The sequence below is a fragment of the Rhinopithecus bieti genome, unplaced genomic scaffold (genome assembly GCF_001698545.2).
Source record: "Rhinopithecus bieti isolate Rb0 unplaced genomic scaffold, ASM169854v2 scaffold_20798, whole genome shotgun sequence".
NCBI classification, from domain to species: Eukaryota; Metazoa; Chordata; class Mammalia; order Primates; family Cercopithecidae; genus Rhinopithecus; species Rhinopithecus bieti.
The window spans coordinates 1,117,212-1,135,297 of record NW_016810106.1 but is presented as its reverse complement, the minus strand read 5'-3'; the positions used below and the strand labels follow the sequence as shown (position 1 = coordinate 1,135,297).

General features: G+C 45.5%; 1 protein-coding gene across 7 annotated transcripts in view; it reads right to left on the bottom strand.

Moving 5' to 3' along the window:
• The window catches only part of SLCO3A1 (solute carrier organic anion transporter family member 3A1), a 319,916-nt gene that overhangs the window by 28,415 nt on the left and 273,415 nt on the right, over positions 1–18,086 (bottom strand). For all 7 annotated transcript variants that reach the window (XM_017891361.1, XM_017891359.1, XM_017891363.1 and 4 more), the window contains 2 exons: positions 14,133–14,331; positions 11,875–12,013 (listed from right to left, as the gene is read on the bottom strand). In XM_017891361.1, coding sequence (XP_017746850.1) covers positions 11,875–12,013; positions 14,133–14,331 — 338 coding nt within the window. The remainder of the gene's footprint in view (positions 1–11,874; positions 12,014–14,132; positions 14,332–18,086) is intronic.

Sequence of the window (18,086 nt, the reverse complement as noted above, 5' to 3'; positions counted from 1 at the left end):
TTTCTAGCTATTTAGCTCACCACCTGCATTCCTCTTCTCCCACGCTCTCAGCTCACTCCGACTGGCTTCTGTTTCCACACACATGAATCCGGTGGTGCTAAGTTCTTCAGTGGGCTCCATATCCCAGGTCCACCATGCATTTCTCTCTTCCCGGAGCTCTCAGGAGCACAGGCCCCTTGCTTACTACTCATCATTCCCTTGTTTGGCTTCAAGACTCCACTCTCCCTGTTTCTCTGGACCCCTCTGGTCACTCACTTTCCATCTTTGTTGGTACCTTCTCCCCTTTCCCACCTGGTCTGGACTTTCTTCCTTTCTTCATCTGTACTCTTTCCCCAGCTCTCCTTCCCTCATTTTACCATCTCTGCATTGGATCATAGCCTTTCCAGATTTAATCTTTAGCCTGGATCCTTCCCAGATCAACTTGCTATATCCCTTCCTAAGACTCATGAGCATGGTGAGGCATCAAAACTGCCTCCAGGAATGAGTGCCTGTGGTAGATTCTATGCTTACAGCGTAGCACTACTGTCCCACCTAAGGCTGGGAACTATCTCCCCCAAATTCCCTTTCCTGAAAGGATGGGGGCTGGACAGGAGGGAAACCTGGGAGAGACTCAGAAGGCAGGAGTTGTAAGAGACTAGCATATGCCACCTTGCAATATGCCTCTTTTGCATAAAGAATATTTTGAGCTGATTATTTTGAGAAACCACAGACACAGGAAGAACCTCTGACAACAGAAGTTACCGTTGTGTAAGGAAAATTAAATTTACATTTACAAAGGAAATCTCCATTTGTAAGGGTGGTTCCTCTCTGTACCAGAGAGAGGAATGACTGAATCCCTAGAGACTATCATCAATCTAGAAGACACTGACTTAAGTTTGCATAACAAATGTTACTCTTGTTTAAAGTGCTTTTTCTGGGCATCTCCTCATAACTGGCCTTCCCCACACCCTTCTTTCTCTGTTTCACTGGACCATGGTATTCAAGTCTGAAGTCAAAGCCACCTCTTTGAGATTCACTCATTTCTCTGGCTATCTCCTGTGTCTACATCACATCATGTATACGTGTTTCTAAACCTTTGTTTTCCTCCTGTTAATCTGTCTTAGGTTACAGGGGTCTGTCCCAACTGGGAACTGTGAAGGGTAAAGAGAAAATTATGTATTCCTCTTCTATAAAGTGGAGCTGAGGCCATTGCTCCCAGAAGGTCACAAGGTCAGGGATGAGGATGGACACACAGACATGCCCAGAACGTGCTGGTCTGTCCCAGCACTCCCCACTTTACACCGCCTTCTTTTCTGCCTACCCTGCTGACCGGTGGAGGCGCCATGCCCACCTCTAGTGACCTGGCTGCAGCAGGCCATGTGGCTCCCCACATCCCAGAGTGCCCATCAGATCTCCTGAGCAGCCATGCAGCACAGCTTCCTGGGATGTTCCCCTGAGCTCTGACTCGCCCACCTGTGCCAGGGGCGTCTAGTGAGGAAATGTTGCTTTGCTTCTTCCTCTTACTTCAAAACACTGTTTTCCTGATGGTTACGCAGCCCCAGCCCAAGCTCCAAACTCCTTTCCCTCCACCTCTTACCTTAGTAACAGCACTCTATTGACTATAAAAGTAATGGCAAAAACCGCAATTTTGCACCAACTTAATAGAAACCAGGAGGTAATTCTGAATCCTCCATTCATATACCTACATCAAATTCATCTTCCCCCGACACTAAAGCTAATGAAGACAGAGACCACTGTGGCTGTATGCCCTAATTTACCCCAGCCATCCAGGACAGGGCTTGGCTCACAACACGGATTTTATACACACACACACACACACACACACACATTTATTTATATATTTATATTTATTTATATATATTTATATTTATTTATTTATATATGTTGACTGAGTGAATACCTAAGTTCTGTTCATTTTGCCATGTCCTAAATCTGTCTCAAACCCCGCCCTAGTTCAAACCACTTGCAACCATCCTTCTTTGGTTACTGCAGTGGTCTGTGAGGAAAAAGATTTGGGAGTGAAGTTTTTAGAACCATATGAACTCAAAGAGTAGTTAGGCATAAATGAAAAATGGGCCCCTTGTGGGTGGCTGTGGTCTTGTTTGGCTAAGTACCCCAGGAATCCCTCAATTCCAGTACCCCCACATCACATTCCTGAGTGTTCCTGAGAGGCTATGCACTTGTAGCATGCAGTCTCTCAGGAATGTGATATGGGCACTGGAGTTGAGTGAGGCCAGAACCCTCTGAATATGCCATGTGATCGGTGAGCTTTCTTTGGTTTAACAAGTCATCTGCAATTGCTGCCTGCATCTTGGTCTTATTTTTGCCCATACCTAGGCTATGGCTCAATTATATTATATTTACCATAAAGAGGAAACTGGCCTCTCTCTGCCCTAAAAAGTAGAAAATTCCTCCTGAAATGGATCCTCTAATCATGGCACTAATGGAATGGGATACAATGAGACATCTTTATCTCAGGCTACAGCTAGCACGGTGCCTGCACAGCCCGATCCGGGTGAGCTAAATGTGTCCATGATGTCTATGTTCATGTTAATGAGGTGAGCAGACAGCAGGGTTAAGCTGCCATAGGATTTGCAGCCGAAACAAAGGGTAGCAGTGCGTGGTTTGAATGTTTGGTGTCCCTTGACCCAAGAATCCATATGTTGAAAAATAATCACCAATGTGATGCTATTACAAGGTGGGGTGTCTTCAGGAGGTGATTAGGTCATGAGGGTGGAGCACTCACGAATGGGATTAGTGTCCTTATAGAAGAGGCCCCAGAGAACTGCCTTGCCCCTCCCACGACGTGAAGACACTGCTAGAGGGTGCCATCTATGAACAGGAAGCAGGCCTTCATCAGACATCAGATCCATAAGCACTTTAGTCTTGGACTTCCCAGCCTCCACAGCTGTGAGAAATTTGTTGTTTATAAGCCATGCAGTTTAAAGTGTTTTGATATAGCAGCCAAAAGGGGCTAAGATAGCCCCAGGCTGAATGGACAGGAATGGGATGATTTAGGGTTAACGACAGAAGAAAAGCCAGAGACTAGCACAAGACCAATGAAAATGTCTGTCTGTTGGTGTCCAAGAGGAAAAGCTGGAAATGGATGGATCTCTCCTAAAGGTTCTAGGCAAATCTGAATGTATTATTCGGATTTAATTTATTCATAGAGAGCTGTGAAAGAGGCTGGGGAGGAGATGCCAGAGTGCTCTGAGCAAGGACTTGGATGGGTTTCCTTTTCCATGCGATGAGTCAATCCACCAGGATGGGCTGGGTGGTCCCAGACATGGGGAGCAGGCTGGGGCAGCCCTGTAACCTCTCCAGCAGGGGATCCAAGGGAAAATGCTGAGGTTGTGGTCAGATGGCAAGGGGTAGGAAGTTCCTTTATTGGGGCTTATGTGACATAAGAGCCCAGATTTGTTCAACATTATGCTAAGGGAGCTGGGTACATAAGGTCGTGAGGCTGTTAAGGAGTAATCTTCTACTGAGATGTTGGAGTGTGGTAGGAGAAATTGCAGATGAGGACTTACGTAGTTTCACTTTTCCCAGAGTGCAGAGAGATGATTTCTACCAATGGGGTTTTCAACTTTGATCCGAAGGGAAAAGGGGAAGTAGGGGATACCCCTTCAGCTGGCAGTAACTGGGCCCCTACACGGGAAGCCCTAGACCTGCAAATGCTTTGAGCGATAAGAAGTTTGAAAATCTAGAGAAAAGCTAGATATGAGAGAGCAGTCTAATCTAAGGGGACGATAAAGAATGGTATCCTAATTCTCACCCCAAACCCCAATAGCATAGTTCTATTTGGCCAATCCAAAAAGCAGGTGGATCTTGGAATTGACCTGTAGACTACCATGATCTGAATGAGTGATATGCCCCCTAATGCTTTCTCTGGCTGTCCCTAAGACAATTAACTAGTAAGAAAGTATACCAGACTTCAGATTAGTTTATGATTGCAGAATTGGCAAATGCCCCTGTTTTCCATCCCCATTTCAAAGGCAATGCAGTATCTTCCTGGTTTGCCATTCTCTGGGAAGAAATGCAGTCCCTGCTGCCTCTGGGAGAGGTGAATTCTCTGCTTGGCATCCAAACTTGGGGGGTGGTGGGATCTAGCTTTACTGTCAATAAAATGTACCATGACACTTCATGTTAATAATAAGGTGGCCACTGAGCTCCCAGAACAGACCTGACAAGTTTGTTGATCTGGAGGACAGGGGGAACCGGCTTGTCCATTCTACGAGAACATATCCAACAGACAGACCTGCCCAGGCACAAAAGGACATATATACAATATGAGTCACAATGTGGTTTGTCAGAGCCCAAGTTTTGCAGCAGTCTGGATGCTCATTGATAAGAGACTGGTTAAAAACAGACTACTAGGTCCACGCGATGGAAGATTATACAGGCATAAAAAAGGTAGAAGAACATCCCTTATGTACTAATTTAGAAATAACTCCCAGGTAAACTACTAACTGAAAAAGCCAAACAAAATAGCGAGGTCCAAAATAGGGCCTTTTATGTGCACTAAAAAATCCAGGAGGATGTACAAGAAACCGAGGACAGCAATCGTCTATTTGGCAGGTCGAGGAAGAAGTAAACAGGGGACAGAGGGGAAAGGGAGAGTCCCTCATGTCCTCCTTTTATACTTTTGATTTTGAATCATATAAATGTATTTATTAAAAATTGAAAATGTTATAAAATAAATCAATGAAAGGAGAATAGCACATCACTGAAAATTGTATTTCTGTTCCACCTTCAGTCATTAATTTCAATTGAGAAATGTTTTTATTCACATACAATGATGAGAATAAATAATTACAATAAAGCTAGAGACCACAAAAATAGAAAAATGACTCTCTGGAATCTTGGATTTGTTTTCTATTGATGAAGGAAGTGGTCAGTATGCTATTTTGACAGCCGGTATTACAAGAACAAGATACTCCTCAGCAGTGTTTCAAAAATACTGGCAAATAAAGTTGTTTTCTGCTTGTTCCCCGGCCCCCCCATTCAATTCTGATGATCGATTCCTATTAATTGTACAAAGGAAGCAAAGTTCTAGGTGGAAAGATTATTTTTCTAAGAGGATGGTATAGGGATATTTGTATGAAGAGCCTTCTATGGAAACTTGAAAGGTAGAGGATCACCCCTGGAATACTGTTTTTACTTTTCCTCCTTGAAAGCAGTTACCAGAGAGACATGAAAATTTCTTTTCTTTTTCCTTTTTTTAGAGATGAGGTCTTAGTTTGCAGTGCAGTGGCATGATCACAGCTTACTGCAGCCTCAAACTCCTGGGCTCAAGTGAGCCACCTGCCCGACTAATTTTTTTTTTTTTCATCTTTTCAGAGATGGGGATCTCACTATGTTGCCCAAGCTGGTCTCAAGTTTGGGGCCTCAAGTGCTCCTCCCCTCCTCAGCTCCTGAGTAGCTGGGATTACAGAGGCATGCCACCATGCCTGGCTCTGATGTTTCTAGAAATATTCATAAAGGGAGTTTACCAGGGAGTACCACCACAGGCCATGCACTCTTCCTGCTTTTGCCTGTGAGATCTTTGATCTTTCGCACCTGATGTCCTAATAGCTGAGATAGCAAAGAACGTGGGACACTACCACAATAAAGTGGGGTGTTTTCCTTGGAATGGCAACATACTTCTCTGTGTCCCAGACACTTATGGATTTTCTCATGATTCACTGACATTCCTCAGACATTCTCCTGTCATTTATTACTGTCTTTTTGCAGCTTAGAATCTCTTCACTTCATTGGTTCAACCGAAGCTGGTATTTCCAGGCATAACCCTCAGATCTCACCCCAAAGGGTGATGGCAACCTACAAGCTCAAGGCAAAGGGGACACTGACAAACTGCAAGAAGAAATATGATCTCTTCTTCCCTTGTGGGGTCACTGGCTGAAGAATAAAGGCCAGGGAGAAAAATTCTGAGATGAAAGCAAGACCTCCTCCCGCCTTGCACCCCGGTAAACTGTGGCATGTGAGCCTGAGCACGTCCTGTTAGATCTTAATTCTCTCCTGCTGAGGGAAGAAAGGGGGTTGTTCTCTCATGAGCAGAAAAGCTCACTCTGCTCCAGCTATCTAACACAGGACACGGTGGGGAGATCACAGAAAGGTGAAAGGTGTGACTGCAACTCTGAAGGAACTAGCGGCCCCTCTGTTTCTCCCTCCAGCTTTCTCTCTTCCAACTCCAAACCTGCCTGCATCATGAGGTCCAGATTGTCACACCTCAGCCTGTGCACTCTTCCTGCTGGAATGTCCTTCCATGCCTGGCTACCAAACACCCACTACCCTTCATGATGAAAGCCTGGCCCTGTGCACCTCCCTCTCCAACTCCCGGGTTCAAGTGAGCCACCTGCCCAGCTAGCTTTTTTTTTTTTTTTTTTTTTTTTTTTTTTTAATCTTTTCAGAGATGGTGGTCTCATTCCCCCATCCCCCAGTGGGGAACATGCCTACTCCCTCCTTCCACCCCTGCCCCACCCAGAGTCAATTTCTACCCAGCAGGCCTGACATTGCAAGTTCACTGATTTGTCTACATAGCTGCTTCCCTCTTTTAGAACCTAACCACCTAACCTTTAATGTTGGATTTTTTAAATTAAAAAAAAATCTGTTCCTCATTGGAAAAGTGATAATCATTTAAGTAATTTTGAAATAAGCAAAATTTACTTTTTCAGCCCCTAACCTGAAGTATCCATCTATGAATAGCTGGCTATACGTTCTTCCAACATTTTTTATGCAAAGATATGCATATATTTAGATATTTCTTTATCAAAAGGGATTATTGTCTATATATTATTTTACAATGTGTTCTTTTCACTTAACTGTATTGTAAGGTAAGATTAGGTGTTGCTTTGGGTGCTCCCTTGGACATAACTCTATTAATAATACGACATCTCATTTTATAGTAAACATGAGCTCCTTTCTCTAGTACTGGTACTCATACTAGAGGTGGGGGACCCCTGCTATATGGCACATCTAACTCTCCAGTTGGTTTTTATAGTGGGCAAATATGGTTATGGGGAGAAGAAAAAGACTGACGGATGAATACTCAGTGTCAGCTTAGATGCTGACCTTTTTCAAGAAAGATACAATTTATAGAACATGCCTCATCCCTTCTATGACAGCAGTGGTTCTTAATTGGGGGCGATGATATCCCCCAAAGGACATTTGGCAATGTCTGGAGACATTTACAGTTGTCGGAACTTGTGTTGGGGAGGGCAGGGATGGCATCTGGTGGGGAGAGCCCAGGGATGCTGCTAAACACACAGTGCAGAGGACAGCGCCTCATGACAATCCATTATCTGGCCCCAAATGCCAATCGTGCTGTGACTGAGAGGCCCTGTATTAGAATAGTGGTTCTCCATCCTGGTTACATATCAAAAACACTTGAGGAGCTTTAAAAAATACTGATACATGGGTCTTACTCCAAAATAAGGGAATGAGAATTTCTGAGAGTGGGGCTCAGGCCTTATGTTTTAAAAGCTCCCACGTGATCCTAATGTGTAGCCCATATCGAGACCCATCACACCGAACCATGAGCTGCCTGCCTGCGTCCATAATGGAGCTGTCCTCCTCCCTGCCACAGAACCTACTTGGTATTTCGCTGAAACAGGTGCTCAATAAATATTTGTTGCCTGGAATAGGGGGGATAAATTAGTCATCTATCATTAGTACCCTACAAACTGCAGTGCTGGACTCATACTGACTTTCAACATTCTATTGGTGGCTGATGGAAGTTTTTTTTTCCTAGTCAATTATTCAGTACATCAAAAGGATACAACTTCCAGCAATCAGTCTGCAGCATACTAACATGCTTCTGTTGGAATAATGACTTCTGAAAGTGAAAGGTACAGAAACAATCTGGACAATACATTCACACCAAAGGAAACTTACAGAATTAACTCACAATTTTTTTTGGTCACCCTTCCTGGTCATATGCAGTGAGAAGAATTAGAAGTTGTATATTAAATGCAGGCCTGGAAACTTCCACTGCTATCACTCAAGGAGATATAAGAAAAAAAAAAAAAAAAAATCCAATCCAGAGCAGGAAGAAAAGCTTACTATCAGGAAACTGCTAACACTAATCAGATTTCTGTATAATCAGAATTATTTGATCAGTGACTTATTTACATCTAATTCAGTTATGGGGAATTTTCACGTCTTGATGGAAACCATAAAGTGGTGAGTGGTGAGCAAGGATCAGGTCTTTAGTATTGAAACTGGCACCTTCCGACCTACCCACCTGCCAACTGCTAAACAAGAAAGTGGTATTACCCCTGGATCCCTGGGGCTCTCGGAGGTCAGTACGGGGCCTCCAGCTGGGTGTTGAGAAAGCCAGGGCCCTTTATCCAGAGCCATGGCTGATGGTGAGAATGCAAGGGTCCACAACAGAGCCCCTGTCCCTGCAGCTTAATGAGGGAGGTGCCAGAGTAAATGAACCATTAGAACAGGTGAGGTGAGAGCCTTGCTAGGCATGAGCAGAGGCAATAGTGGTTTGCAGGAAGGGCACTAACATAGCCCTGGAGGAAGCAATGAGGTGGAGAAGGCTTCTCAGCAGTGGGGAAGGAGAGACAGCCCTGACAGATAAGACAACTTTGAAAGGAGAGACTACTACAGATAAGAGAAACAGCATGTGTAAGGGCCCAGGGGCAGGGAGAACTCCAAGAAGTTCTACTTACCAAGTGGCTCTTTAAGAGGTGAGAGGGCCTGTAATCCCAGCACTTTGGGAGGCCGAGACAGGTGGATCACTTGAGGTCAGGAGTTCAAGACCAGCCTGGCCAACATGGTGAAAAACCCTGTCTCCACCAAAAATATAAAAAATTAGCACGGTGTGGTGGTATGTGCCTATAATCCCAGCTACTCGGGAGGCTGAGGCAGGAGAATCACTTGAACCCGGGAGGCAGAGGTTGTAGGGAGCCGAGGTTGTGCAATTGCACTCCAGCCTGGGTGATAGAGCGAGACCCTGTCTTGGAAAAAAAAAAAAAAAAAAGAGGTGGGAGGAACAGGGAGGTTGAGGCTCGAGAGGCAGCCAGGGCCAGATAGTAAAGGCCAAATAAATGTCTCGAACGAGAAGTCCATGTTTGAAGAGGTAGAAAAAAGGTGGACATCTTAGGGGAGGTGCAGAGGAAGACACTATTTTTCCTTTCTTGGCATCCATGTGTACTTGACATTGGACAGACCCTACATTCAAAAGTCAGATTCCCCACTTCCTACTGCATGGCCTTGGCCAAGTGACTAACCTCATCGGTATTCAGGAAATAAAAAGAACATCTATTTCCCAAGGTTGCTGGGAGGATCAATGAGCTCATATACACAGGGTTGAGGCCATGGGTGGAAGAACTGATGAAACCAGGAAGAATGGCTGAATTCACATTGGGGAAGATGGAGAATTCCAGGGGACCACTGTGAAAAGGAGAGGAGGTAAAAGGTTTTAGCTTGTCAAAGATTTTTTTTTTTTTCTCCTGAGCTTGGAGACAAGAAGAATGGAGAAAAAAGGGGGAGAGGGAGGGAGTACATGTACCAGGAATATAGCCACCATTTGGCATTTTCTCAAAATGCTGCAGCAGAGATTTAAAGGATTTAAATTGCTTTTCACTCATTTTTGGATGTTGGCCTGAGATTTCTCTGACTCTGGGCCAAGCTGCCATGGGCCACGAGTGACACACGGAAGGCCCCATTACCTGGACCTTAATAGGCTCTTGACAGACCTTGCTGCTGCTGCTGCAAGTTTTATGGCTGTGGTTGTTTTTAAGGCTAGACTGTCACAAGGGCCCCTTTCCAGGATAAGCATTGCTCTGGGTCTCCAAATCCCTCATCCACTTGTTGGAAGCCAGGGCATCTAGAGATCTGCCTCTGCAGGGAAGGCATTGTATGCCCCATCCCAGTTCTGGGGCCTGGTGGTTTCTCCATCCCTGCATTGCAATTGCATGGGAATACCGTCCTTGCCTCACCTACACCCCAGCAGACAATGTGAGGCCTTGAGTAATGTGAATAAAAGGCAGGTGTCTGGGGGAATAAACAGTAGGTCCAGAGGTAAGCAGAGGAGCTTGCAGTCTGATAATTGCGTTCTCCAGCTTTGCTGTTTCAGCAGCGGGATGTAGCCATAGATGAGCCTGGTAAGGCTCTTATTCAATAAGACTCCTGTACATGCAAGATCAGGGGAAATGCAATTTTTAAGATAATTTTTTTGGTCAGTGCATTCCCTGGAATAGAGACTCGTTTGGTCTCAGGACACTAGACTATATTGAGTCAATTTAATTCTTATAACAGGACAATAACCGAGACGGATTTATAATGTAACTTTCTGGATATTAAAATGTTAATGAAATTGTTGTCATGAAAAATAATGGCTTGTATTTTTATTTGAACCATTCTCAAGGTCCATCCCTTCTTTTAAAATTTATTTCCACTCACATAAAGAAATTGCTTTATCATCTAATTTTAAAAAATCAGTTTCTCCCACCCATCCCCCCATGGTGATTTATTTTCTCTACAGAAAATGTTAATAACTGGCCAGGGATCTAAATGTTAAACACAAGGGAAAATGAAATCTTTGAAAATGAAAATAAATGATCTATTTTTCTTCTTTCAGAGACACTGCTACTCCTGAAAGATATAAGATGTAGGGAGAAGCAGCAGCTAATGATCTCAACTCTAAGTCCCTTGAAAGCTGCCACTGGGGGTTCATATTTTCCTTCCCACTATGCCTTGCACAGACATTCATGGAGTGCTTCTGGGTGCTGGCCCTTGCTTAAGAAATCCAAAGACCAGAGCAGACGACAGACACTTCTAGCAAATCACCGTAATAAAATGAGAACAGTGTCTTTAGGAGAAAGAGGTACCAAAGGACTTCAGAGAGAAGAACCCCAAAGATAAAAGAGGGAAGGGATGGTTTCAGAGGAGGGGATATTGGAGGAGGCTATTGACTGGTGAGTAGGACCTGTCCAACTGGAGGGAGGTGTATAAAAAGACAGGCTGTATGGGGGAAGCTGAACACCACAAACTGAAAGGAGATAGAGCTGAAGACATGTGGCACCTAGAACTGATCTTCTAGTTGACAGAGTAGCATGAGAGAGGGTCATTTGCTATGTTACAGAAACCCTTCTGACTGCAGTGTTGAACAAAATGCAGGACATAAGGGGCCATCCTGGGAGGCCAGGTAGGAACTACTGCACACGTCCAAGCAAGAGATGGGGAGGGCCTGCATAGGGAAGTGGTGGTGTGGGTGCAGCATGGCAGGTGCCAAGGATTCCTGGAAGGTGGGATCAGCACCACTGGATGACCCGTCACTTAGCATCAGGTTTTCAGGGAGAGAACATGGAAAGCTGTGGGCTGACAGCCAATTGTAAAATCCATGCTAAGCAGGAAAAAGCACTCCACCTCCCTCTCAGAAATGTGTCAGGAACATGGAAAGAGGTGGGAGGCATTTAGTTAGGAGGAAAATGGCAAAGTGAACTGGGTAGGAAAGAGGCTGAATTGGTGTCAGAGTGTCTCAGGTCTGGAAGAAGTCTTTCCTGATAAATGGTTTTTAAGCCTCTCTTGACATACTTCTAGTGATGGGGAGCTCACTACCCACGCAGACATCCTATTCCACTGACACTCTGCAAGCATCTTGAACCACCTTTGGTTCCATATATACAGCTTCCTTTGAATTTTTACTTCCAGTTGCACAATGAAACTTCCTACAAACCCACTTGATTTAGCAAGAAGACCTGAATCAGTCCTCTCATCCTGCTGATGGAACATCTTCCACTACAGCAGGGCAACAGCTAAGAAAAAGTCACAGGGAAGGGGAACCACCTGTGCAAAAACTTGGGTTTTAAGCCACTTTGGCTGCCTGAATCCCCTACCCCATCCCCTGCCCCATCCCATTACCGTGCTGTTGCAGCCAGCGAAGCAGGCAGACAGGTAGGTGATGCCATCTGCCCCACACACTGGAGTGAAGGAATCGGTTTGGCATTCACAGTTATTATTGCAGGGTGAGTAGGGGTCCAGGGCTGAGCCAGGTGCTGTGCTGGAAAAGAAAGGAAACACGAAAGCCATTAGAAACAGGTCAATTCGGAATCAGATGACCCCAGTGACAGCCTTTCGCCTCTGCTGTGATGAGTCGCATGGTACCCTGCTTACGGGATTGTTACCTGGTTCTCCCTTCCCTTTTCCTTTTCCAACCTTAACCCTCCCTGTCCAGCAAGGAGCAGCCCAGGGCCACTGCTGAGAGCTATGTGGGTTGTGCCCTGACCAATGATGCCAGCTTGGGTGGTGGGCTGGATGGCAGCTGAGTCCACTCCAGCCCCTCTCATGAAGTGAGGAGGAAGATGCTTTTGATCACTGGTATTGATGTGTCCTCTGGGCTGATGGCAGTTGGGACTCTGCTCAGGGCCACCCACTCCATGATGCCTCTCCTGATTGCTAGGGCCTCGGCTTACCCCCTGTTCTGAACAAACACCTATGCCTGCACCGCTGAGGATTTAACTCCTTCCCTCTTTGGGCTGGTTCTTGTCTCTGCTTTATTCCTCCCCTGCAGTCAGGAAGCCTCATGATGCTTACTTGCTACACTGCTACAACCAGACTGGCTTCCATAATTATTGTCTAATTGATTCAATGTCTTCAGAAAAATAACACTAAGATGTTTTAATTTTTCCTTTGCATCATTAAAGGCACAGTTATCTAGAGCAAGCAAATTGAAAAAACAGCAAAAGGGTAGAGTGAGTGTATTAGCTCTGTAAGACAGGAAATGTTTCTTCTTTAGTCTGATTATTTTCAGCTCTGTCTCCTAAGGTTCAGAGCACTTCATGATAAAGATGATGATGGCGACACCTGGCAATTTATGTGTCATGCACTATTCAAAGTACGGCATGGATTATTTCATTTATTCTCATTTTAATCCCAAGGGCTTTAGAGAAGAAACTGAGGCACAGCCAGGTTAAGTGACTTGTCCAAAAGTATAGAACTCATAAATGGTAGAGGAGACATTGGAACCAGGGCCATCTGACTGTAGGATATACACTTTTATTTTTTTGTGGAAGAATAACATCATTATAGTGAGACCTTGTACTCCTAACTACTACACTTTACTACTTGGGAGTCGAGCAATCTGCTACTTGAGACAGCTGTTATGCATAGCATGTGCAAACGGGAAGAAGCCATATCTGAACAGGAAGTGAGGGCCAGGCTGGGGTGGGGATTGGAAGGGGCAATCCCGTGGTGGTGTAAAGGGGAAGGAGGGGCATACGGTGCCTGGATTGTTCACAGACATACAGAAAGCTACCTCTGCTCTGCTCTCCCACTCTGCCTGCTCACTTTTGTGGGTGGCAGAGAAGCCCTGGCTCCACTGCATCTTCTGGCACAAGTGTAGGAGCAGGCTGGGTGGCCTGCTTGGAGGAAGAGTCTGGCTCTGGAGAGAGAAACTGGTAACCTGCAGGCCAGCCATGCTGCAGCCTCGATGCTCCAGGCTGGATTTCCAAGGCAGCCTCAGTCCCATGTGGAAAAGGGGACAGCTATTGACACTGGATAGCTGAAGACTCCCCATAATTCCCTCTAAGGGCAATTCTCACTGGACTCTAGTCCCAAGTCTTGGGATAAAAACTAGGAAGAAAGAAAAGTGGTCCCATGAGAACTAACTTCCTTATCTTCCTCCCTCCCTTCCCTCCACCTCCCTTTTCTCTACCTTTCCCCGCTACACTTAAAATACCTGCCATGGGCCAGCTCCTATAATTGCCATGTGAGCCTAATGACAGCTTCTGATAGTTTAAGGAATTGTTGAAATCAATTCTTTCTTTTATTTTGAGCTGAATTTTGAACTAAAATTTTATTTTCTATCTTCACAGTTTTCCTAATAATAATAAAATTTTATTTCCTATCTTCACAGTTTGCCAAAATCGTGATATGAGTGTGCTAGGGAGGAAATGGTCTCTCTTCTCCCCCAGGGCTTCCCCGCCTTTGAGTGGAAAGGTTTGCTCTCTCAGCCCAGAGGGTTCTACTGATTCTCCAACGTGGAGAGTAAGATGCAGAGGCAGCATTGATGCCTCTCCTCGGGTCACTAGGAACAAAGCTGGCTCCCTCAACCTACTGTGGAGGGACAGTGCTAGGGTCCCTAAGCAGGCAGGAAGGCGGCAGATACTGCCAGTACTCACTTGTTTCCATAGGGAACAGTAACCCCAGCCACAGGGCCAGTGTCGCAGCCCAGGAAGAGGAAGGAGACATAGCAAGCGGTGGACACCAGGTTGACGAGCATGGCCATCCGAATGGCCCCCAGGGCAGACAGGCTGAGCTTCTTCACCAAAAGACCGCCCAGGAAGATACCCAGACAAGCACACGGGATTGCAGTCATCCCTGGAAGGAAGACAGAGGGGCAGGGCTGTGAACAGGGAAGGAGCGGCCAGTCCACAGACGGGAGGGTGGAAGGCCTGAGGCTGAGTCCCGTGAATGCCCAGTGACCCCACTGCAGTGTCACTGCTTCCATGGGACCCTGAAGTCTTTAGGAAGGGCCTGATTTATGCCCCCAGGGAGCTCATGGAGAACTGGGAGAGACAGACATAAAGCAACTCTGTTTCATGAGTCTAAGTGCAATGCACCTGTCCTGCTAAGTGGGGCACCCTCAGGAGAAACACAAGCTTAAGAGAGGACTACGAAGAGATGGAGTCAGACAGACTGGGAACACAGACATGCCTTTGGGACAGTAGATATCATGGAGCAGCGATGTGCTCTGTGCATTTTTGAGACGTGGGAAGGGGACTGGAGATCATTTAGGGATTTTCTCCCCGTCTTCTTAATAAGGTCAGAAGGGAGGGTTTTGCAGAAAATATGGAGGCTGTTTAACCTAAAGGTCACGGAATTCACCAGGCCATAGAGAGAGTCTGAACCAGCTCTGCCACCCCTCAGGAAGTGGCATCAATCAATATGTTTTGTAGCTCTTGGTGACTAAATGGCATATATATTTTTTTCCTTTCTCTCTCTTCTACACAGGGCTATCTGCAAGGCAGCAGGACCATAAACCTGTTATTTCTGATTCGCAGAGAACCATGGCATTTCAGAAGGACCAAAGGGTTCCAAGCTCCTAGGTTGGTTTTGCTCTATTCTGATTCATTTCATCTAAAACTCAGCTTTCAATTGCCACGTGTCATTTATCTACCATGTAGATTACGCATGGCCAATTTTCCAGTCTAGGCTGCCTTCTTGACAATCAACAGACCTCTAGGTCAATTGACTACATTAACTAGCTGGTATGTGCTAAGGGAATGCAAATTAATTTTAATATTGGGGTGAGAAAATATAATCGGGGGGTATAGCTCTGCAAGAAAATAGCACACGTCATACTTAAAATGACATATAATATCTCTTTATCATCTACTGCTCTTGGAATATCTGTGCTTGGTTTTCTTTCCTTTGTATAGAAGTGATCTCATAAGCCAGCTCCTGGGTGCATCTTTATCCTTGTCCCATGCCACACTGCCCACCCCAACCATGCCACTGTCCCTCCTTTCTCTCCCTGGGGCAGGCCAGTTTCCCCAGGCTTTGCACGTGCAGTTCCCTCTCCTGGGACACGTGCCCAGTGCGTTTACTTGGCTGGCCCCTACCCTCTTCAGACAGGTTTTCCAGGCCACTCTCTGTAGAGATCCATGCACCCCCACCCTGAGATTCCATACTGTTTTTGTGGCTCTCCCAGCTTTCTGAAGCAGCCTCATTTATTTTTGGGTTTCTTGTTTCTTGCTCTCTCTCTCTCTCTCTCTCTCTCTGCTAAGATACGGCCTTCCTGTGGACAAAAACCCTTTTTGTCTTGTTCAGTCCAGCCTAGATTCTCTGTGTCTAGCATGGTACCCAGCACGGAGTGGGCATCCAAGTATTATTTTCAGAATGAATGAGCTAAGGAACAGATTGGATCTGTGTGAATGGACATCAGTGACAACATGCCCACACCCAGAAAGCAGGCCTGTGTTTTGTTTCATGTCCTAGCAGAGACAGTGGGGGTGTCACCTGTCAAGGATGGTAACCATGGAAATCACAGGCTTTCACACCTTTTCTCCAAGCCCCCTCCCTCCCTGATGTGTGTGCTGTCCTTAACACTCGAGGCAGTGATCAGAACTTCCCCGAAATTCCATTCTCAGTACGTTAACCTATGCAGATTGAGTCCTTTTTACCTTCAGTCACAAATCAACACCACCAGCTCTTTAATCACCTGTGTTGCTCTTCTCTGAGCTCTGCCCCATTTGCTGATGACTTCGCAGGGGGTGAAGGGCCTCCAGAGTCCACACTGACTGTACTGTCGCCCAGGGCATGGCACACACAGAGGGCACCCGTGCTGCTTGCCTGGACTGTCCAGTGCAGGAGAAGGTGCCTCCTGCCAAGCGCACTAACAGACAGAAATCACTGGGAGACAAAAAGGTGCAATAAGGCAGAACTGTTTTTTTGACCTTCTGCCCTGAAGACTATTGATTTGTTTGTCGATAGAAGACGTAGGCATCTGTTCTGAAACAGAACACGGCCCAAAGTTGAAGCAACTGTGCAAATGTAATCAAAATGGAAGAAAAAGCAGCAGAGGAGTCAGCAGGTGAGAGATAAACTCTTCAGGCGCCGAAGGGCTAAACCTGAGAGATCCCAGGGATAACAAAGAAGTTACAACTTTAATTATAAAGAGGTATATGTTGCCCTGTCTCTGTCAGGCAGATATTAAAGGCTGACTGCATTTTGCCAATACCTCTTGGAGGTAAAATTTACCAAGTGGTGGGTGGTAGAGGGTTATTTGTGTAAAAGAAAAACATAAGACTAAGACTTGTGGTACCCCGGGTGGTAATCTGGCCATATTGTTGTGATAGGGTTTTACATTTTATTTTATTTTTTTTATTTATTTAATTTTTCAAGACGAAGTCTTGCTCTTGTTCCCCAGGCTGGAGTGCAATGGCGCGATCTTGGCTCACTGCAACTTCCACTTCCCGGGTTCAAGCGATTCTACTGCCTCAGCCTCCCAAGTAGCTGGGATTACAGGCATGTGCCACCACGCCTGGCTAATTTTTGTATTTTTAGTAGAGACAGGTTTTCACCATGTTGGTCAGGCTGGTCTTGAACTCTTGACCTCAGGTGATCCACCCGCCTCAGACTCCCAAAGTGTTGGGATTAGAGGCATGAGCCACCATGCCAGCCCTACTTTTAAACTGAGATATGTTATGTCCTGTGAAATACACAGAGCTTAAGGGAACAGCCTGATGAACTTTTGCATCTGTACACACCCCTGTAACTACAGCTTAGATTAACCTTAGAACATTTCTAGCAGCCCAGGAGGCTCCCTGGTGTGCCTCCCAGTTAGCTTCCCCCAAGGGTAACCACTATTCTGGCCCCTATCACCTCAATTAACTATTCCTCTTTTTAATTCATCTAAATACGTGCTCTTTTGAGTCTCATGTCTTTCAACTCTGTGAGATTCAACCACATTGAGGCATGTATCAAAGTTCTTTCTTTCTCATTCTGTGTAATAGTTTGCCACAGAATATTCTATAATTTATCCATTTTTACTGTTTATGGACATTTGGGTTGTTTCAAGTTTGGGTCTATTATGCATAAAACAGCTCTGGACATTATTACATGTGCTACGTAAATAAGTGAACACAAACACTTATTTCTGTTGGATAGATGACCAGAAATGGAACTGATAGGTCACGGCATAGACATATGGTTAGCTTTGTTAGGCACAGCCAAAGAGTTTTCCAAAGTGGTGGCACCAATTTGCATTCCCACTGGCCGAGTATGAGAGTTCCAGTGGCTCCACATCCTCCCCAATACTTGGTGCTATCAGTCTGGTGGACGTTTAGCAGCATCTCACTGTGGTTCCAATGTACATTTCTCTGATGACTCATGATGGTTAGCACCTTTGTGTTTGTTTCTTGGTCATCTTGTGACATGACAGGAGATTTTAAAGGGGAAGATCAGAAAACATCACCTTCCCTTTCCTCTCAGCAGACAATCTGACTCCTACTTTACAGAGAAGATGAAGTCTGTGGAGCTGTAGCTGCCCCCACGCCTGGCCGTATCACCATATTCTCAGTAGTTTCCATCACATGTCCCTCCCTCTGCTCTTTCAGGAGAACTGGTGAACT